The sequence below is a fragment of the Pseudoliparis swirei genome, chromosome 7, assembly GCF_029220125.1.
Source record: "Pseudoliparis swirei isolate HS2019 ecotype Mariana Trench chromosome 7, NWPU_hadal_v1, whole genome shotgun sequence".
NCBI classification, from domain to species: Eukaryota; Metazoa; Chordata; class Actinopteri; order Perciformes; family Liparidae; genus Pseudoliparis; species Pseudoliparis swirei.
The window spans coordinates 20,732,492-20,752,769 of record NC_079394.1 but is presented as its reverse complement, the minus strand read 5'-3'; the positions used below and the strand labels follow the sequence as shown (position 1 = coordinate 20,752,769).

The 20,278-nt window shown below is 45.8% G+C and overlaps 3 protein-coding genes and 1 long non-coding RNA gene across 8 annotated transcripts; 1 reads left to right on the top strand and 3 right to left on the bottom strand.

Moving 5' to 3' along the window:
• Positions 1 to 90: 90 nt before the first annotated feature.
• LOC130197079 (kelch-like protein 10) lies at positions 91 to 6,787 on the bottom strand. Of its 3 annotated transcripts, XM_056419578.1 has the most exons (6): positions 6,699 to 6,717; positions 4,596 to 4,753; positions 3,372 to 3,855; positions 2,634 to 3,266; positions 1,921 to 2,070; positions 91 to 1,814 (listed from the first exon to the last, which is right to left on the bottom strand). In XM_056419578.1, exons 2-6 carry the CDS (start codon positions 4,742 to 4,744, stop codon positions 1,461 to 1,463), a joined length of 1,770 nt encoding a protein of 589 aa, XP_056275553.1. In that variant the 5' UTR covers positions 4,745 to 4,753; positions 6,699 to 6,717; the 3' UTR covers positions 91 to 1,460. The 3 variants fall into 3 exon arrangements, with proteins under 3 accessions (XP_056275553.1, XP_056275552.1, XP_056275551.1); XM_056419577.1 differs by lacking the exon at positions 4,596 to 4,753 and having other exon boundaries at positions 6,699 to 6,787; XM_056419576.1 differs by lacking the exon at positions 6,699 to 6,717 and having other exon boundaries at positions 4,596 to 4,880.
• Positions 6,652 to 7,932, bottom strand: LOC130196107 (phospholipase A2-like). The gene is made up of 3 exons (XM_056417970.1): positions 7,884 to 7,932; positions 7,622 to 7,769; positions 6,652 to 6,832 (listed from the first exon to the last, which is right to left on the bottom strand). The coding sequence occupies exons 1-3, from the start codon at positions 7,930 to 7,932 to the stop codon at positions 6,652 to 6,654; spliced, it is 378 nt and encodes a 125-aa protein (XP_056273945.1).
• Positions 7,933 to 9,215: 1,283 nt separating this feature from the next.
• LOC130197080 (uncharacterized) lies at positions 9,216 to 12,224 on the bottom strand. Of its 3 annotated transcripts, none has more exons than XR_008832374.1 (3): positions 11,587 to 12,224; positions 9,492 to 9,566; positions 9,216 to 9,373 (listed from the first exon to the last, which is right to left on the bottom strand). XR_008832374.1 is itself a non-coding variant. In XM_056419579.1 (2 exons), the coding sequence occupies exons 1-2, from the start codon at positions 10,447 to 10,449 to the stop codon at positions 9,494 to 9,496; spliced, it is 687 nt and encodes a 228-aa protein (XP_056275554.1). In that variant the 5' UTR covers positions 10,450 to 10,547; the 3' UTR covers positions 9,216 to 9,493. The 3 variants fall into 3 exon arrangements, 1 of the variants encoding a protein (XP_056275554.1); XR_008832373.1 differs by lacking the exon at positions 11,587 to 12,224 and adding an exon at positions 9,836 to 10,547; XM_056419579.1 differs by lacking the exon at positions 11,587 to 12,224 and adding an exon at positions 9,836 to 10,547 and having other exon boundaries at positions 9,216 to 9,566.
• A 1,669-nt stretch (positions 12,225 to 13,893) lies between these two features.
• Positions 13,894 to 15,474, top strand: LOC130197081 (uncharacterized). The gene is made up of 2 exons (XR_008832375.1): positions 13,894 to 14,091; positions 14,661 to 15,474. It is a non-coding gene; the product is annotated as an uncharacterized LOC130197081 (long non-coding RNA).
• Positions 15,475 to 20,278: the final 4,804 nt, after the last annotated feature.

Sequence of the window (20,278 nt, the reverse complement as noted above, 5' to 3'; positions counted from 1 at the left end):
TTTCAAGACATAATCTGCAAAGTATTTTATCTGTCAAATAAATGAAGTTTAGTCGGAAGACACTTGATAGCCCGTCATTTATTTCTCATATACATCTACTAATCATCAAGAAAGAAGTAGATCTGCAACAAAGTAAAGCACATAGCCTAATAATGCTCCATATGCTGCGTGATTAATTACAACGATATCACCATTATAATCTAGATTATTATGATGTATTGCACGATAACAAAGTATATTTCATTTAGCATCCAGTTTGGCTTTACAGCTCATAGCTGCACTGAGTAGCAACAGATGAGTGAGAAATACAAAAATAATAATAATAATAATAGTAATAATGAGTTTAGTATGAATCAAATGTATATTTAAAAAATATGGGGGGAATAATAAATATCTCTCTGTATTGCTCAATCGCACATAAGCGCGTGGTCAGCCGGTGCCATGGAAACCGGACCGAGGTTATTTAAAGGCCGCGGAGGTTCTGATTCTCCCCTTTGCACTTTGCACTTTGACACGAGCGCAACCCTCCTGAGAACTCTCCTGTGAACCCAAACCTGTGAAGTAAACCCTGAGATTTTGAACTGCTTTGGACTTTTTGTGGAAAAGAAACTTGTTGGCGAACCGAACTCACGAGATCCGGACAATCGAGAGACCCAGAGACCCTGAAAAAGGCCCTCCGACGACCGACGACCGGGAACCGAGAACCAGCCCCTGCCGAAGCGACCGGGCTGTGAACTCAGTGGTGTAGTCCAGGGTATACGCAGGTATACGGCGTATACCCACTTATTTTTCAGTCGGCATTGCGTATACCCACTTCTCAATCACCGCTGGTGCCTGGTGCGCATTATTTATAAAACAGGGCGTTTATCCTTTGCTGTATGGCAGGGCTCTTCAATAGGCGGCCCGCGGGCCGAATCCGGTCCCCGAGCTGCGCTCCAGTAAAACCCTGACTGTGATTACTCATATCCTCCGGCCCCTGACTTTGCCTCAATTTCAAGAACCGGCCCCAGCTCCAATCTAATTGAAGAGCCCTGCTGTATGGGCTGCTTAAAAAAATTGCAAAATTAAGAGTATACCCACTTCTCCAGGGACCACTACACCACTGGAAAAAAGTACGCACAAGAACGCATATTGAGAAACGCCGACCATCTGTCTCTACTTATTAGAGCAGCCTGATAATAAAGAGTTGCAGTTTTCTAAATCCTGACTGAAACTCCTCAAATGAACTAATATGATGTAGAAAGTCACACAACTGGTGTGAGACCACTTCCTCAAGGACCTTAGAGAGGAAGTGGGGTTAGAGGTCTGAAATGAGCCAACACCTCTGGATGTGTGTATTCTTTGTGTCTGCCGGCAGCTAGCAGCCGGGTTATCTGGAGTGACAGCAGATTAACGCACAAAGACATTTTATTTCTCTTTTGTAGTTTTAGGTCCTAAAACCGTGTGGATGATGTGCCGGTTCAGGAGTGTTCGTCCGAGTCTGCATCCTCGTGTATCAGCGGCAGGGCGTCCCGGGGAACAGCGTAGTCGGCCATGTTGGGGAGCCCGGACACCACGCAGCAGCTCAGGCCACTGCGGGAAATGCCCATGTCACAAGCCTCCGTCCACTCAGCGGTCGTCTCGTCGTAGCTCTCCACGTTGCAGCAGGTGGTGTTGCGGTTGAAGCCCCCGACAACAAAGAGACGATCGTCCAGCACTTCGATGCCAAAGTTGCTGCGGGGCGTCGCCATGGGCGTCACTTCCTGCCAGCTGTTGTTCACGGGGTCGTACGCCTCTGCAGTGTTCAGACAGTTGTTGCCATCAAAGCCGCCAACCTTTGGGACAGCAAGTGACATATATGGTGAAAGAAAAGAAACTCACACTCAACTCCTTCTGATTCATCTGTTGACTGAACGTCACACGAGTTTCATGTGAACTTACTGCATACACGAGACCTCCATATGCAGCGGTGCCAGTTCCGCTGCACAGCCTGAACATGGAGGCGATCATCGTCCACTGGTCGGCCTCCGGGACGTAGCACTCAGCCGTCTGCAGGTACTCCGTCCCATTGAAGCCCCCACAGATGTAAAGCTGGGGAGAACAGGAGGGGTTCAGTAAAGAATCACTTCTTCCGGCTTCAACTCCTTATAAATTATACTGAGATCTTTCTACTCTAGCAGGATGATTCCCATCGTCCAACTATTGGTGTTGGTCTCTAATATCTAATACGTTGCATCATCTTACTAAAGTTTCTTTAAATCATGATTACAAACCTGAGACAAGCTACAATCAAACTGTCTAAAAAAGAAAGGGGATTCTTGTTTATGTCAGTGCCATCCAGATAATAAGTGTTTACATGTTTTCTTTCTACTTGACCATCCACATACAAATTAACCACAGTGTGCAATAGTGACACACACACACACTAACTCACTCATGCACCTCTTTTCACTTCCATGCACACAACATCACACATTCTCTAGAGAGCCCATAGGTCTCTGAAGACCTTCAGTCTGACACACTTCCCTCTGGCCAATGACTCAATGCACCTCAAGACAACTGCACCAGGTCCCATGGAAACAAGGTAAACTACAGGTACACATTTACTCTGTTGCCCTTAAATAACTCCCAGACACTTTCCCCCACCACAACACCTTGTTGTCCAGCGTCGTGCTGCTGGCGTCGCTCCGGCGCTCTCGCATCGGCGCGATGAGACTCCACTGGTTGGCCTCGGGCCTGTAGCGCTCGGCGGTGCAGAGCCACGAGTGCCCGTCGAAGCCTCCCATGGCATAGATGCACCCGTCCAGCGCGGTGACGCTCACGAAGCAGCGGCGGTGGCACATGGGGGCGGCCTCGTGCCAGACGCGCGTGCTCAGGTCGAATCTGCGCACGCTGTTAAAAAACTCGGCCCGGTCGAAGCCGCCGATGCAGTAGAGGCTCCCGTTGAGGACGGCGGTGCCGTGGGAGGCGCGGGGACGCTCGCAATTGTTTGTCATGTTCATCCAGTGGTCGGCGCGGAAGTCGTACGCCTCGATGCCGTTGGTTGCATTGCCGTTGGTTGGATCGCCGCCGCTCCAGCCTCCGATGGCCAACAGGACGGCGTTCGGGAGGCGAGGGCGGAGGAGAGGGTTGCTGAGCTGAGCAACAGAGGGCCTGCTGGTCCGGATGTGACCGATGGCCTCAAGGACACTCTGGGCCATTGACAGGCACTCAGTGCTGGTGCTCACCAGCTCATTGGACAGAACCTTGAGCCGCATGTAGTTCAAACTCGTCAAGGCCAGTCGCACCTACGCAGAGAGAAAGGGACAGGAGTGTTGAATTGAATCTGGTCAACACCATCAGCCAAATGCTGAAGGTGCAAGTCCAAACGAAGTGACCGAAGGTTATCATACCTTTGAAAAGAGCACCGCCACGTGTGCTTTCCGTGTTTCGGGCGTGTGGTCGATCCAGCGAAGGACGGCCTCGAAGGCAACGCTCTCGTTCCTCACGTTGAGGTCGTCTCTTTCGAGGATGTCGATGAGTCGCTGCAGGGGCAGCTGCAGGAACTCTTCGTGGTGAGCCACCTCCTCGAAGTGCTCCACCATGTAGCGGTAGGCCCTGCGCTGCAGTTCGGGGCAGAAGACGATGTCGGTGAGCTGAAAGGTCCCGATGCAGTTGTCCGCTCTGAGCCGCTCCCCGAGGAAGTCGCAGCAAGTCTGCATGACGGCCATCACGTTGAGCCGGTCAGCCGCCAGCAGCAGCTCCCGCACGTTTTCTGCAGTCACTGAAACGGAGCCGGTGTGCGCAAACTCAATGATGAGCCGCATGGCGTCGGGAGACACTCCCGGTATGACGAAGACCTTCGTGTCTGCTGGGCAACAGCGTCCGAAGAGAGTACTGAGGGTGAAACATAGAAGCAAAGAGTTGGAAACAGACTTCAGATCTTTGAATTTTTTATTTTATTTTAAATTTATTTAACCAGGAAATGCCTCATTGAGATTAAAAATCTCCTTTACAAGAGTGTCCTGGCCAAGACAGCAGCAGCAGCACGTCACACAAAGTTCCATACAATACAACATAAAACAGTGACAGACAATATTTAAAAAAAGAAAAACAAAATCACAGCATGAATAAAACCAAAACTAAGACTCAAGTCAACACAACCCAGCTCACACAGAAGCACATACCTCCGTCATATAATACATCTACAGCTAGATGAATTTCCCTCCAATAAAATCGACACACGACCCCGTTTAGTATTAAAGGGGAATCAGAGTGTAACTCGCAGTAAGAATGTCTCAAATATTTCATGTTACATTTTGTGTTTAATTTTGTTTTGTGATCTCAATTCATCTCCGTGTTGTGCAGCTTCTCCGTTGTGCGTTGAGTCGAGCATCTCAAGTTGCATTAAAGTAATCTGGTCACTTTTCTGAACACACAAAATCCTCAATGCTACTGTGTTGATCTGCAAATCTAGTTGCTATGGAACTGAGGGAGCACTGTAGCATTCAAATAATAATAATAATACAATAATAATCATAAATAACTGCACTCTGCAATCAATGTAGCATACAACACTTCATGGAAGTTAATAATTATTGTTGATTAGACGTTCACAAGCTTCAGATACAACTCACATGAAGTATTCGCTGCATTTACACAGGATGACCCTGTGGACGTCAAACGCCACGTTCTCCACGTTGATGACCGCGTCGCAAAACTGTCCCTCCAGACGGAGGTCGTTGAACACGGAGCGCCTGGGCGAAGGTTCGGCCTGGTCGCTCATCTCGAGTTCCTGGAGTACGAGAGTTTCTTGAAGGTCGACTGGTCTCTTGGGTCCCGAGAGGTGTTTTGAGTCCATGGAGATAATGTGAAGGAGCAAGAATTCTAGAATGGATTCATATCTCATCACCGACCAACTGACGTCATTTAAATATTGAAGCCACAGGGGGCGCACGGGAGAACATGTTGGGACGCGCGTTGAATACAATTGCAAAACATTACACACAACACAGGATCCTGTGGACCACGTCAACACGGCCACGGTCCAAAGCGGTATGCCTCCCATCCACACCTGTTCTCATCAGAGAACTTACCTGAAGGCCTTTTTAATGTTACCGTGTCATCCTGTGTTCAATTCAGTTTCAATTCAGTTTATTTGTATAGCCCAATTTCACAAATTACAAATTTGTCTCGGAGTGCTTTACAATCTGTACACATAGACATCCCTGCCCCAAAACCTCACATCGGACCAGGAAAAACTCCCAAATAACCCTTCAGGGGGAAAAAAATGGAAGAAACCTTCAGGAGAGCAACAGAGGAGGATCCCTCTCCAGGATGGACAGATGCAATAGATGTCATGTGTACAGAAAGACAGATTCAAATGTAGGAACTTCATGTCCCAGTTCACCCAGTGTTTCCTTCAAAGATAGCAGAAAACAACAGAACTACCTTTAGGCTCCAACACACCGGCCCCCGAATGTTAATGTCAGGAGGGCAAATACAATTCAATCCATACAGGTAGACCCCTAGTGGTGCTCAAGCTCCTCCCCTTTTCCCCTGGATGAGGAGTGCCCTTTCTGCTGGAGACACATTGTTTCTTCATTAATAAGTATTTAAGGATAAAAGTTACTCTCTCTGTCATCAATTCCCCCCAAATGTGTTTTGATATCTGACGGGGAATTTATTTGAGTTCTTGTGAGAATATCGCCCGACATGCTCCGCGGCGCTCACAAGCCCAAAACCCAAGCGTGACACCAACTCTTTCAATATCGGACTTGAGATGCAAAAAAACAATGACGCTAATGCTTTCAATGGCGGCTACTCGCACTGGTCTTTGTGAATTGGACTGTTTTACAATGAGGCTTATTTGCATCGAATAGAAGAGAAATCTATATTATAGTAGATACAGCCCCGTTTAAATACATGCTAAAAGACGGCACATTTTCTTTTTGCAAATTTGCACCAGACCGTTTTGTAAATTTGCTTTTATGATCCGTTGCACCACGAGTTATACCATCTTTAGGGCACGATCACGCACAACGCGACTTTTAAAAGCGTAGCCGCTTCAAAAACGCACCGGGAAAAACCGCGCGGAGCGCCTACGTGCGCAACCGGGCGATAAAACTTAATTTACGAAATGGATTCAAGCAGACGTTGCGTTCTTGCTGTGTTGTGGTATGAGGAGGAGGAAAAAGCCCCCAATACGATTTGGGGTTCACGAAAAAAGGACAGAGTACGACGAATACCACAATCTATTCCGCGAATTGTGTCTCGATGACGAGCGCTTTCAGTTGCGCTTCCGGCTGAGCAGGAGTCAGTTGGAGTAGTGTTTCCATTTAGAATTACAAAGCTCTTCGAAATTAAATACCGCAAATATGATTGTCTCGTCGGGAAAACAGGAAGGAAAGCCCGCCTCTCGTTTGATCCGATTGGCTGCCTTGGCCGAGTGTGACATTGATGAGCGGTGCGCCTCCGTGCCTCGCGCTTAAAGTTGGGAATATTTTAACTTTGAAGCACGCCTAAAGAACGCGAGAAAAACGTGCATTTAAAAGGCCGTACCATAGGGAATCAATGGTTTTGCTAGCGACGCATTTGGTGTGATCGAGCCCTTAGAGTCTTAACCAGTCACTGAAAGTGAAGCCAGGCAATGGAGACAATGTGGCTGCAGGTATTATGAGCAAATGAACAGATTCATACGATGAAGAGCGGGGGAGTCCCCTTTGACTCGGCGTACTCACGGTCACAGGAGACCTTCTTGTTTTTCTCGTCACAACTGTAGTGATACAGCTCGGTGTAGGGATTGTCCAGGATGGGCCAGCACGCATCGTGCTGCATGGATTGCCTGTAACAATCGTCATGCACTTTGCAGCACCTACAGGTAAAAAAAGAAGAAGAAAAATAAGTTTTAAACAAGGTGAATTTCAACACGTCGTCATTGCAGCTGGTCACATGGCGACGATTGGTCGGACCCCCCAGCGCACGGTCGCAGTAAACACGGGGTTAACGTGAATAAAAATGAAAACCACTTCGCCAAGTTGAGGAAAAATGCACAGTTGGCCATTAAATAAACAGGTAAACAAAAAAGTAACCAAATTGACATAAGAATAGTAAACATGCACCTTAAAAAATAACTTTAAAGACAGTTCTCCTGTGTTCGTTTGACTATTTTTGGCCTTTACAGTTATACTACGTCATCACACTGACGCAGAATTTTCTCTGAGCATCTAACAATGAAGCTGATGTGTTTATATTGAAAACCCGGTGCGTCTCATACAGATGCTAAAGGACTACGGGGAATGAGAACGGGCTGTGAATTTTCAACCAGACTAAAAAAGAAAGTAGTATGTAGTTTGCGTACTACATGGTATAACTCTGTAACGCTGTTCCTTCTGTACACATGACATCTATTGCTTCTCTCCTTCCTGGAGAGGGATCCTCCTCTGTTGCTCTCCTGAAGGTTTCTTCCCTTTTTTCCCTGTGAAAGGATATTTTCTGTTTTTTTGGAAGTTTTTCCTGATCCGATGTGAGGTCCTGGGACAGGGATGTCGTATGTGTGCAGACTGCAAAGCCCTCTCAGGCAAATTTGTCATTTGTGATTTTGGGCTATATGAAATAAACTGAATTGAATTGAAAAGTATGAAGCAGAGTGAATCATTATTACCTATCTAGATCATCCACGGGTGTGCCGGAGCCTCCCTTGCCGCAGTAGCAGCCGTAGTCGGCGTAGTCGAGAGCGGGCCAGCTGTCGGGCATCACGCACAGGATCATCCTTCTGAACTGGTTCAGGGCCTTGGAGTCCATCGAGTGGGCTGAGGCACGACAAGCAGGCATCGTCAGAACTCCCATAAACACTCCACTAGATCACCCGTTTTTTTTTCATACAATGTGTGCAGATGAAGAGCTCTTCATCGAGTCGTACTCACCAACTGAGAGAACCGTGGCCGAGACCAGCAGCGCCTGGAGGGTGTTCATCGTGTATGTCGGGAGGGTCCAGTCAAGTAGCTCTCACTCAAACATCGGCCACCTCTTCGTGTGTGTGTATACACTGTGTATATATATATATATATATATATCGTATGGGACCTTGGGACCTGCTCTGTCAGCTGTTCATGCTGCACAACGTATGGACTGAGATTCACAAAAAAACCAGCATGTGTAAAAGCAGGTAAGAATTCCCACGCTCCCTGAACGGCCTCAACCCTGTGCTCACATAATGTACGAGCGGTGGAAAGTACTCTCACTGGAGTACAGTCAAGTACACATCTAAGGCACTTGTGCTATACTTGAATATTTCCTTTTTTTGTGACCACTTTATGCTTCCACTCCACGTTAGCTCATAGGGAAATACTTTGCTTCTTGCCTCCCCCCCCACCCCCTCTCCTGCAATTAGTGGCTACTTTATCTTTTTAAAAACAATTACAGCTGACACGATCTGTCAATCAATCGGCTGGAAGAACGATTTCAATAACGGTTAAAAGTAACTTCATTTGTGCAAAAATGCCAAACATTTCACGGTTACAGTTAGTGAAATGGCCTTTTCATTCTTTATAATTTTTTTGTGATTTTGGTCTCTGGGTAATTGTGATGGCCTTTTTCACTATTTCCAGAATTTCTACAAACTACGAATCCATAAAAAACTTTTTTTAAATCTTATTAATCCACCATTTACATAATCATCAGTTGCAGCCCCATACAAGTCATAGTTAGAATGAGCTCCACCTCAACCGTGGTTCTAGCCTCCCCTCCTCACTGTAATACACCATGCCTGTGAATGTGTTCTGTCCCCTGGCCTTCCATACGTGACCATCGACAGTGTTGGGAAAGTTCACGTAGAAAATGAACTAGTTCAAAGTTCAGTTCACACATTTTAAAATGAACTAGTTCAGTTCATAGTTCATATTTCAAAAATATGAACTAAAGTTCATGGTTTCAAAAATGAACTATTTAGTTATTTTTAGTTCTTTTTTTTAACATTTTGCTGGGAGCTATTATTTGTCCACATTATTGCCGCCACGGCCGTAGAGAACCACAGACAGCAATTATTGTTTATCAGTTTTAACATTGAAACTATGTGTCAGATTCATATTCGTATCCAATTTTGAATCCTTATCTAACCAGGGTTTATATTAGCATTGAGCGACAGCCCTCAAAATACTGTCATTTCCCTAACGCTTTGTTGCCACCCATTCAGTCCACATTAATGGCACCTGCAGCTTTCAGCCCTACTGTATATTCTCAAAAACGTGAGGAAAAACTTGCTGCTTGAATGGTCTTTATTATGAAAACAAAAACAAGACTATAGTCCTTTAAGATGCAAATGTTTTTTCATTTCAAATCATTTTCCAAATTCCATTTCAGTTATACTGAAAAGTGACCTAAAGAAAGCAATGGTGGATCTGCGGTTTCTTTCTTCCTGCAAAAACAAGAAAGGCTGTTATTTGTATGCAGCTAGCCTCTGCACATCCATATACACATCTCCATTGGCAATACATTGTACTTCTATAGCCCAAAAAACAGGTCACAACAAATACCTTCAAATCTTTTTGTTAGCATTCAAGATCAGCTGCCTCTCAAAGTTTGCATCTCCCAGCCGGTTTCTCCTGGGTCTGAATGAGATTAAATAAGAATTTTTAACATCATCATTATTGTGGCAAAAATAGTAACAGTAATATGTATTAAAGGAATTGTGTACTGATGCAATCACTACAATAATTTGGCTGACATTTTATATTGAAAACCACAATTACTATTTGCTGCATAAGCTTTAGAATGATATCACCAAGACAGAACAATGACTGACTGAGGATGGATATTTACTGTTATTATTATTACTAAAGCATAGTAATTATGGAATATAATCACAGTTCATCCCTACCTGAATATTTGACCACCGATGCTGAAGAGTCGCTCTACTGGTGCACTTGAGGGCAGTGCAGTGTTGTATTTTAGGAACAGCCTTTTCAGTTTTGGAAATGTCATGTATTCGTCCAACCCATCTGTGGTTGGGGCATCCAAATAAGTGTCCACTTCAGTTTTCCGAGAAACCTGCAGAGCGTGTTTGTTAAACGTAAAGAATGAAACTGCAGGATCTTTCTTGTCACTTTCACCACTGGATGGGGATTGACCTGAGTCTCTTGCATCGGAGTCATCAGAGTGGAAGCTTTGAAATTCTCGTTTCAGCATCAATCTGTACTGTATCCTTTTCTCCTCATCTTGGACCCAGTCTCCCTTGAATCTTGGCATCAGCATAGCAGACAGTATGTGCTCCCTCTTCTCGAGAAGACCTGCCAGCCTTGTGCTCAGTGACTGCAAGATGCTCTTTATAAGGGGACGGCATGTAATGAGACCTTCTGCAGCAGTGGGTTTCATGCTCTCATCCAACAGGTCATTCATATGACATTGCAGTTGTACAATGGTTGGAGCCAGGTACCCAAGATAGATGTTCTTCTCTGCTTGGAGGATGTTCAGTGCGAGTGCCAAAGGCCTCATCACATCTACAAAATTGTGTATGAAGTTGACTTCATCTGGTGAGAATCGACGAAAGCCAAACTCATCACTCACAGTGTGCAGGATCAGCTCTTCATGTAGGGAGTTGCATCATTTGCAGAGGTGACAGCCACATTCATTTCTGCCTTCGTAGTTAATGTTGCAATGCGAGACAGTCGCTCCATGGCCAGAAATACAGAGTTCCATCTTGTGTCATTTGGCACAACAAAGCCAATCCCAATCTTTTCCTCCACAGTATCAGAAGCCTTTGGACTCCGCTTAACCCTGTTCCACAGAGCAGATGCTTTCAAAACAGCCCTTGACATTGCTTTGTAGCGTTTTCAGTTACCTTTTCGGTATCTTTGGCCACTAGATTCAGGGTGTGAGCCATGCACCTTCTGTGAGGGGAGAGAAGGATGATTCAGATCTGAGAGAGGCTCAGGCTCCATCTGGTCATCTTCGCCTGAGCTCTCACTGGCAGCAGCAGCAGCTGACTCTGGTTCACTATCTTCACTTCCAACAGTCTCTGGCTCTTCAGTGTCATGAACAACATCCATCCCAAAACAGTTGAACGCCTTGACAAAATTTGCAGCATTGTCTGTTACTGTACACACAACCTTGTTGTGTATTTTAAATTCTTTGTTGACATCTGACAATACTTTTGCCAATACATCATGTGTATGTGCTCCTTTAATCCGCCGGCATGCCAGTACTGCAGAGTGTCTCTCAGAAACATCATATTTGTTTAACCAGTGGATAGTGATGCCCATGAATGATTTATTCACAGCTGACCAGCAATCTGCTGTTGTGCACACAACTTCGACGTCAGAGAGTTTAGCCTTAAGTTCACATATGTTTTCTTTATATTTCTTGTTCAACAGTGTCTGTACTTTTTTTCTTGATGGCACCTTTTTGGATGGCTGCAACCCCTTAATTAAGTTGATGAAAGCTGTCCGCTCAACTTTGCTCAAAGGCTGCAGGTCTCCGATAATATACTGCATCACCAAGTTGTCCAGCTGCGGTTGGGTGACACAGAAACCGGAGCCGCTACTGAATGCGGTTAATGCCATCTGTGTGGGGACATTAGAACTGCTCTGGCTCGCAGTTGCTGTTGTGTTTTTTTTATAAACACGCACGTACCTTGCTAGGCTAGCCGGGTGCTTTAGCTCAATGTGCCGCTTGAGGTTTGCTGTGGATGACGTCGATGTCCTCACTCTCTTCTGTAAACCAGGCGGGCATTGTTTACAAGCAAACGTTAAGTTTTTGTTGTCTGGGTCAGTTCCGATTTTTGTATAAAAGTCTTTTAAATAGGCGTAAGCGTCGCAGGCGCTGTCTTCATCCATTTTCATCCGTGCTAACTCCATCTATGTGACGCGATTTGATGACGTATTTGTTAGTGCGACAGGTATGAGAGTGGGTGGCCAGTTTGGGTTGTTTTCATCCTACATTTTCAGACGTGTTTACGGTGAGTTTTAACTGGTTTTCGCCTGGGGGGTTCTGAGAAAATCTGGCAACCTCGTGAACGAATATGAACTATGAATGAGCGGCGTTCAAGAGCACCAGAACGAACGCGTTCTCTAAACGTTCATCAATCGGTAAAATGAAACGTTCAGTTCCCGTTCGGGCAAAAAAAGAGCGCGTTCATGAACGATCGTTCATTGAACGCGTTCGTGCACAACACTGACCATCGAGCAGGACAGCAACGTGTCCAATCTTCAGATGAACATGGGACCCACTGCAGACATGTTCCGCCACATGTACAGAGGCATGGAAAATCCCAGAGCAACCGTGATATGAGGTTGGGGTGTGTGAGTGTGAGTGTGTGTGTGGGGGAGGGGGGGTTAGGCTTCGAACGTAGTTGCCGGTCGTGGGTTCACTCGGCCGAGTGTCTGCGACCGTCGGACCAAGCGTCCCCGAGTTAGACGTTTTTCTTCCACACGGTACTTGCTGGACGCCGGCTCACTCGGCCGAGAAGGTTTGCGTTTAAAGCAACGTACCGCCACTTCCTGCTCAGCCATGCCGTGAGGGGTGGACCTCAGTTAATAACAGATGAACACATTAATAAATGCCTCCAAAGCGACCGCTGAACATCTCCACCAACCTTTGATGGACACGTTGGGTTGGTGGCGCCTTTGTGACGCTTCCTGCAGCGCAGCGTGGTCCTCTCTCTTCCGGCTGCTGAGGATGAAAGTCAGGAGACACAACTTTAAACACACTTCACACTAACACACACACTTTCTTCTTTCCAGTTTAGAGCGTATTTAGTTTGATAGTCAGGAAGAACAGAAGTCATAACTATATATATATATATATGTTGTATTATTATTAGAGGCTCAACAGAGATATTAACAGAGGGGGGGGGGTAGACTAAAATTACAGGGTGACGGGTGGTCAGATTTCACCCTGTTATAATGGTAGGGGAAACACTGGAGTTGATAAGCGTGTCTTCTTGTCTGATCAATACGCAACTGTGAGGTGCGCGACTTGACAGAGCGGCCAGCTGCTGATCACTCACTCAACAGCCCGACGTGCATGAATAGATGGTGCGCGCGCAGCACGCCAACATTTTTTTGGGGAGCACCGAAGACCCATTTTGACCCAGGAAAAACCCTGATAACCCGCCGAATTAAAACGGGAAACACGTTAACAATATACCACTTTCTTACGTGCATCACGAAGGTTTGAGACGCGAGTCAGCCCGTTATATCCGCTCTTCTTCGCCGATCTCAAACCGGAAGTAAATTGCCGCCGTGAGACCGCAGCAGTTACGTAAACAGAGCTATAGTTTCACAGATACAACCCGCCGACATAAAACGGGAAACACGTGAACAATATATAGATTTCTTACGTGTATCGCGGAGGTTTGGGGACGCGAGGGAGCTTCTGATCTCGTCTGTACATGGGACAGCCCGAGAACTCAACTGATAGCTACTATAGCTAGCATGAGCAGCTAGCGAACTTGTCATACAAAGTAGTACCATCTTAATAACGGAGAAACGGTTTTTGCTACAGTTGCAACCCACGTGTGTTTAGAGTAAGAGCACATCTAATGAGCTAAGTCATATTTAATAAAGTAAACCTACCTTGGAGAAGAAGTTCATGAGTTAGACAGATCCACATGGCTTGGGGAATTAGATCCAGATCTCGAACCGCTCTATGGGACTTCGCCTTACATCTCGCGAGATTCGTGGACACATGGCGAGATCTCAGGCAAATCCCGCGAGAAGTTAATGGGTCGACTCTGCACCTGCAGGCGTTGACATGTTTTACAACCGGTTGACGGCTGCGCTGTCACCCTCCCACCGCGAGGGGCGTGAATATCCACCTCTTAAAAACTACAGACACTCAGGCTGTGTCTACTACCGCGCACTTGAGCACTTCGAGCACTGACTTTCAGTGCTCGAAGTGCTCGAAGTGCGCCACACTGACAATACCAGCAAAATGCAGTGCACTGAAAGTACCCGGATGGTGCACTGCAAACGGGCCAAAAATGTAGTGTAAAACGATGGACACTACTCGCACTAAGCGGCCGCCATCTTGGCTACGTACCGGAAGAGGAGGAGCCCTTTCGCCAGCTTTTCATTTTATTTCTAAAACAATGGCGGACAGCACAAGCGGTAGACCACGAAGCTACAGACCGTAAATGTAAGTATCAGCAGTTATTACACATTGTACTGGTATTACAATGTACTACTAACATGCCATTCTCAGATTAGTGAGCATACCTAGGTAGCATTAGATGCCATTGGATCTGCATGGCAGTTATGATAAACTAGCTGGGTAATCCACCACCCGGCCAGTCCGACGAAGGTGCACTTTTATCGGACACTTTCTGCTTGACGAGCGGGGGCAGGTCGGCTCCAGGCGCTTCTCCAGCGGCAAGTCCGACGACAGATAGCTATGTCAGTCATCGGACAGTGTTAAACAACGGCTGTTCTGTTAAACAATCGAAATAGCAATTTTAATAATGGATTAACAATGGATATGCTCAGTTTAATAACGGGTTAACGTGACACCGCGAACGTTTGCATACACGCCGCCCGATAATTAATACCGTTACGATAGCTATCTAAGCTTGTCCTTCTTGAAATAATTGTAGCTTTCAATCATCGTTGTGTGTTGTTTTTTTAATGTCGTGTATGTATTAATTTAAATGTAATCGTGGTCTGGGACAGAGCACTGAATGGCTATCCTCTTTCTGTTTCCTGCCCCAGAGACGTTTCCTGGAGGTGCTGGTCCTCTGCTGCCCTCCCGACATCTGGCTCCAATGACCTCTGGCACCTCACATCCACCTCCAGGGCCTTTAAGAAGATGGACCGCCATCGCGTCTTCAGGATCCCGAAGGACCTCTCCACAACACACCTGGCCTTTGACAGGCAGCAGTTGTAGCTTGGAGGTGGACAGGCTGCCTGAAGGGGGTCATGAGGCAGATGGGTTGGGACAGGCAGGGGGAGCCACCATCCCCAAGGATACAGTATCCTGGTGGAGGGTATGACTGCTCATAGAAGATGGGGCTGTTATTCAGGACCCTGGCATCATGCACTGAGCCCGGGGCCTGTCGAAGGCCCTGGCCACCACCCGATAGGAGGTGACGCTGGCAAGCCAAAAAATAAAAACTAGACAGGAGATCTCGGGCCCCAACCGTGGTCAGTCAGTGCCCAGCACAGCCATGAGGGCGTTGAATGACTCTCGGTGAGCCTGAAGTCCACCCTCATGTCACTGTGGCCATCAAAATACAACGCCAGCAGTGGCATTGCAGCATTGATACGGCAGCGCCGCCTGGGACTGGGTGGCTGCTGTAGAGTGTGGGAGGGGAAGGGAAGATTATATTAATATGTAAGTCATTTTATCAATAAAATGTTGTCATTGAGGTTTTGTTGTCTTTTATTGCGTTTTCTGATTTATATTAGAATTGATGCATGTTTGTAACAATAATTAATATGCCTGTGTGTTCAATTGCTCATTGATTCCTGTATCAGGGTGAACTTCACTACAACAGAGATGTGTATAAAAGTACAGTCAGTCAAAGTAGGCCTATTACTGTGTGAATTCACCCAGATGATGCCTATCATTTCAGTGGATAATTCTTAAAACTAATTAGAATCTAGGGACAAACATGTACAGATTTGTCATGTTTTATTTCCATATGGTGTGTATGTGGATTGCAAAGAAGAATGCTACTTCTGACAAAGATAATTGAGAATTTAGCATACCTAGCGAGGAGAATTTAATTGCAACTACTACATGAAGCTATGCTGTGAAGGTAAGGCAAAATCACAATTAAATTTACATATACCATCTCGACTTCAGCCAGAAGGCGGAGGCTCCTGCCGCGATTGTGGAGGTATCGCAGTTTCCACATGGGGTGGAGAAAGGTAAACAAGGGACAACAAGAGGGCAAGAAGTGCATTCATTTTGTCACTTTAAGGGTTACGGGATCGCAAGAAGATTTGCATATGTCACTCCCGGCTTAATTTCGCGGGTGCCGTGAACAGATTTGCGTCCGTCACTTCCGCCAAGTGGTTAACGGTTAAGTGTTCCATTTGAGACAGCACTTCATCAGCGACGCAGTACACTGCAATGCAGTGCACTGAATTGCAGTGCACTGCATTGCAGTGTACTTCGTTAAGTGCGCGGTAGTAGACACAGCCTCATTGTTTGTAGAACAGGCCGAAGCCCAAATATGAATTGCAAAAGCAGTGCTTCATAATAATAATGAAATATAAATAATAGTGATGGCCGCAAGGTATTTTAAGCTAACAAAGAAACGAGGCTAATGTTCGCTTAGCTAGCGCTAGCTGACGAACCTGTGTCGGCGTGAGCACTTTCCCGAGTTCTTGTGAAACGTCATCAGTCTCAGCCCGAGTACATGTTCCAATTCAAAGTTCGCTTCTCGCAAAGCACGGTCAAAATGCCCGGATGTGACTTGATCCTCCCACTTTCCGGAGGATGCATCAGAGGAGACTTGACTTTTTCTAAATACTACTGTTGAGTCACGGAATGTAATTTTATGATGTTTTCAGGCGAGAAGTTAGTAGTTTAAAAATCAAATCTGTGGTCGGTTTGTTATGATTCAGCTCAATAAAGATCTGCGCCGTAGATTTGAGGCTCTGCTCTGCAGCGCCGGGCGGTCAGCGCGCTGTGTGGCCGCCGACAGCAGCCTGATCTCGGCAGGACTTTTTTAAATGCTCCGCTGGCTCTGACGTCTCGTAGCGGTTTAACATGAGATATAATTCGGTTTGGAGGATCTAACGAGCACAAAGAGCGTATTATTTATTCACAGATAACGTTACATTAGTTTGACTGAGGGTTAAGATTCATAACTTAATATTTTAATTAATCTTTAACGTTGAACTATTAATTATGAACCCCAGTTTGTTGTTTGGGAAAAATACAAGTGCTGCTGAAAATATTAATGGTGATAATAATAATAATCATCATAATAATAATAATTATTATTATTTGTATTACTTTTATTATTATTATTATTATTATTATTATTGCCAGTGGAATAAATCTATATTATATAGTCAACATGTCCATCTTTGTAAAAATGATTTAAAAATATTTACAACATTTATTAACAACAATGTTTAACATTACTTGATTCTGATTCCCTCATCTGTTTAAGCTACAGAGGCAGAACTGCACTATGTTTGATATATACATGTCTGTTACATGTCTAAAGGCACTTCCTTTTATTTGTCGTTGTTAGTTTAAGGTTCATGCTGTCGTTTTTAAAAATGTTTATGATAATAATATATTATTGCTCAATGTAAACCATAAATATGTATTGTTATGATCCTTACAGTTTGAACCTTTGCCTCTTCGCTGGTGTGAACATCATGATTCTGCTCCCTGCGGTGGACTTCATCGCCCTTGACGACGAAGGTAATCAAGGTGAGGCTGGGATTGCACCTGTAGATTGGGGTCGCGGTGGGTGGTGGGGTCGCGGTGGGTTGCGTCCCCAGGACTTTTTTGATGGCGACGAGGAAGAGGACTACGCCTTGGACAGCGAGGGGGACTCGGACGTGGAGCAGGACTGGGACAGCGAGGACAACTGGGACAGCCAGGAGGACTCCGGCTACGACTCTATGTCTACTTGTTGTTAATACCCCAGGTTAGAGTGAGCACCACCCTCTGTACTTTTGGGTGCACAGCACCTGTAAAGGGGGGGACGTGGGTTTTGTTATGTTCTTTTCTTTGGTGCCACTGACAGTCCTTGTTGGTCCCTGTGTTGCTGCTTGTTAATAAACCCTTTTTTATATAACTTTCCATGTCCTCAACTGGTGTGACTGCATCCTCACATAAGCAAACCTGCTGCCCTTATGTTGCGCCCCACCTCGAGCCACCAGGAGGCGTAACATAAATTGGGGGCTCGTCCGGGATCCTTGATCCTTTTCAAGGCAAACGGTTTGCTGAGTGTTGGTGTGCAGTGCACATGTCAAGTAGGCTGATAGGATTGTGTAGCTTGGTTGTGGTTCGGCTTAAGGCTGTTTAAGCAATAATGAGCACTTTTGATATTGCTGGTTTTCTTTGCGATCCTTCTGTGGAACAGATAGATCGCTGTAAAAAGAAGGATTTGTATGCCATCGCGGCACATTTTGAATTTGAGGTCTCACCAAATCTGCTAAAAGCAGAATTGAAAGAAGTGGTTGTACGTCTATTGGTACATGAGAAAGTGCTTGGTTCGGGCAGCAGTGCAACAGCTAGTGAGCCTGCTATTTCACCCCAACCCTTATTCTCTAGCGCAAATGACAGCAGGGATGAAGAGGTAGTTGAGGGAGGGCTGGTTGAGTCAGTTCCCGCTAATGGGGAGCTGAAGCCTACTTGTACTGTGCCCCGGTTTTCTCCCTTTTCCTTACCTAGGGTAAGCGACGATGCCCGCCTTAGGCTACGCTTAGCGCGTTTACAACTGGAGGCTCAGGAAAAAGAGAGAGATGCCGAATACAGTCACAAGTTGGCTATTCGTAAGATGGAGTTAGACATGGAGGCGTCTAACCATAGAATAGAGATAGAGATAGCAGCAGAAAAAGAGGTGAAGCTAAGGCGTCTAGAACTGGAAGCTGCTGCTGTGAGTTCAGCTCAGTCTCTTAGTCCTAGGTCCATACCTTCTGATCACTCCGCGCCTACTAAAGGTTTTGATGTGAGCAGAAATATAGTGTTGGTACCTCAATTTCGTGAGGCGGAGGTCGATGCTTATTTTACTGCTTTTGAACGAGTTGCCACCTCACTGAAATGGCCAGAAGAGGTCTGGTCAATACTGCTTCAGTGTAAACTGACAGGGAAAGCCCAGGAAGTTTTAGCTGCACTCTCTTTTGAAGATAGTATGTGTTATGAAACTATTAAGACAGCTGTGCTTCGTGCCTACGAACTAGTGCCTGAGGCATATAGACAAAAGTTCAGGAATTATAGAAAACTATCCAACAAAACATTTGTTGAGTTCGCACGTGAGAAGGAGACGCTGTTTAATAGATGGTGCAAGGCAAGCAACGTGACTAATTTTGACACTCTGTCACAATTAGTTCTCGTCGAAGAGTTCAAGAATAGTCTGCCTGATCGAATAGTGACGTATCTCAGTGAGCAAAAGGTAGGGACTTTAGCGCAGGCTGCTGTGCTTGCTGATGAGTTTGTATTATCACACAAACAAACTTTTGGGACTCCCCGATATGAGAGTAGGTCTTTTACTCCATCTGCCTCGGCTAGAATGCAGTCTAGTCCGCCACGTCCATTGCCACTCCGCTCCATGGAGGAACGGGAGTGTTTCTATTGTCACCAAACGGGTCACATAAAGAGTGACTGTTTTCTGTTGAAAGGCAAGCTGTCACAGCCAAGCGAACGACCAAAAGAGGTTGGTTTTGTGCGAACGGTGGTGGGTCCAGTGTCACTAGCCCCGGAGATGGAGGGTGATACTTTGGAACCCTGTTATAAACCATTTATGTTAGACGGTCTGGTTTCTCTTAGCGCAAATACGTTGAACCAGTGTCCAGTGCGCATCCTCAGGGATACTGGCGCCTCTCAGTCTTTTATACTGTCGGATGTGTTACCGTTTTGTGATGACTCTTTCAGTGGCTCTAGTGTGCTTGCGCAAGGCATTGAAATGGGTTTTGTGTCTGTGCCTCTCCATGTGGTACACTTATCCTGCGGCCTAGCAACTGGAGTGTTTAAAGTGGGCGTGCGCCCATCTTTACCAATTAGAGGCATCACATTTCTGTTAGGGAATGACATCGCTGGTGGAAAAGTTATGCCAGTTTTAGAAGTGCTAGAACGACCCGAGATTTTGCAGCCTGACGTGTTGGCTCAGGACTTTCCTGAAGTGTTCCCTGTGTGTGTGGTCACCCGTGCTCAAGCACATAGTTTGGGTGAAACAGTTGACTTGTCAGATACTCTGTTCGCGACTGAGTTGACTGACCAGCCTGTTTCCCCACCTGTGGTTAATAAGTCTATGGTCGAGCCGAGTGTCCCGCTTAAAGTTCAGAGCGATACGTCCACGTTAGAGACAAGTAGGTTGCCTATGGTTCGAAGCAATCTTATTGCTGCTCAGAAGGCGGATGTAAGTTTAGCCAAATGTTTTGCTGCAACTCTTGCTCCAGAGAGCACTAAGAATAAAGACATGGAGTATTTTATGGAAAATGATCTCCTGATGCGGAGATGGAAATCTCGCGCTGATTTGAATAACGAGTGGAGTACTGTTGTTCAAATTGTTGTGCCTATACCGTACCGACAGTCCGTTTTGTCTCTGGCTCATGAACATCTCTGGTCTGGTCATCTTGGAATTACAAAGACCTATGACAGAGTACTGCGACATTTCTTCTGGCCAGGTTTGAAGCGA

Bases quoted from the DNA above. Each gene is read 5' to 3' on its own strand.
- LOC130197080 (XM_056419579.1), bottom strand. From the start codon at position 10,449: ATGAGGCCTTTGGCACTCGCACTGAACATCCTCCAAGCAGAGAAGAAC. The intron at 9,567-9,835 runs GTAGGGATGAAC...AATCTCATTCAG, and splicing joins ATCGGTGGTCAAATATTCAG to ACCCAGGAGAAACCGGCTGG.
- LOC130196107 (XM_056417970.1), bottom strand. From the start codon at position 7,932: ATGAACACCCTCCAGGCGCTGCTGGTCTCGGCCACGGTTCTCTCAGTT. The intron at 7,770-7,883 runs GTGAGTACGACT...GTCGTGCCTCAG, and splicing joins GGCCACGGTTCTCTCAGTTG to CCCACTCGATGGACTCCAAG. The intron at 6,833-7,621 runs GTAATAATGATT...TTTTACCTGTAG, and splicing joins CCCGTGGATGATCTAGATAG to GTGCTGCAAAGTGCATGACG.
- LOC130197079 (XM_056419576.1), bottom strand. From the start codon at position 4,867: ATGAGATATGAATCCATTCTAGAATTCTTGCTCCTTCACATTATCTCC. The intron at 3,856-4,595 runs GTGAGTTGTATC...TTTCACCCTCAG, and splicing joins AAATGCAGCGAATACTTCAT to TACTCTCTTCGGACGCTGTT. The intron at 3,267-3,371 runs GTATGATAACCT...CTCTCTGCGTAG, and splicing joins TGGCGGTGCTCTTTTCAAAG to GTGCGACTGGCCTTGACGAG.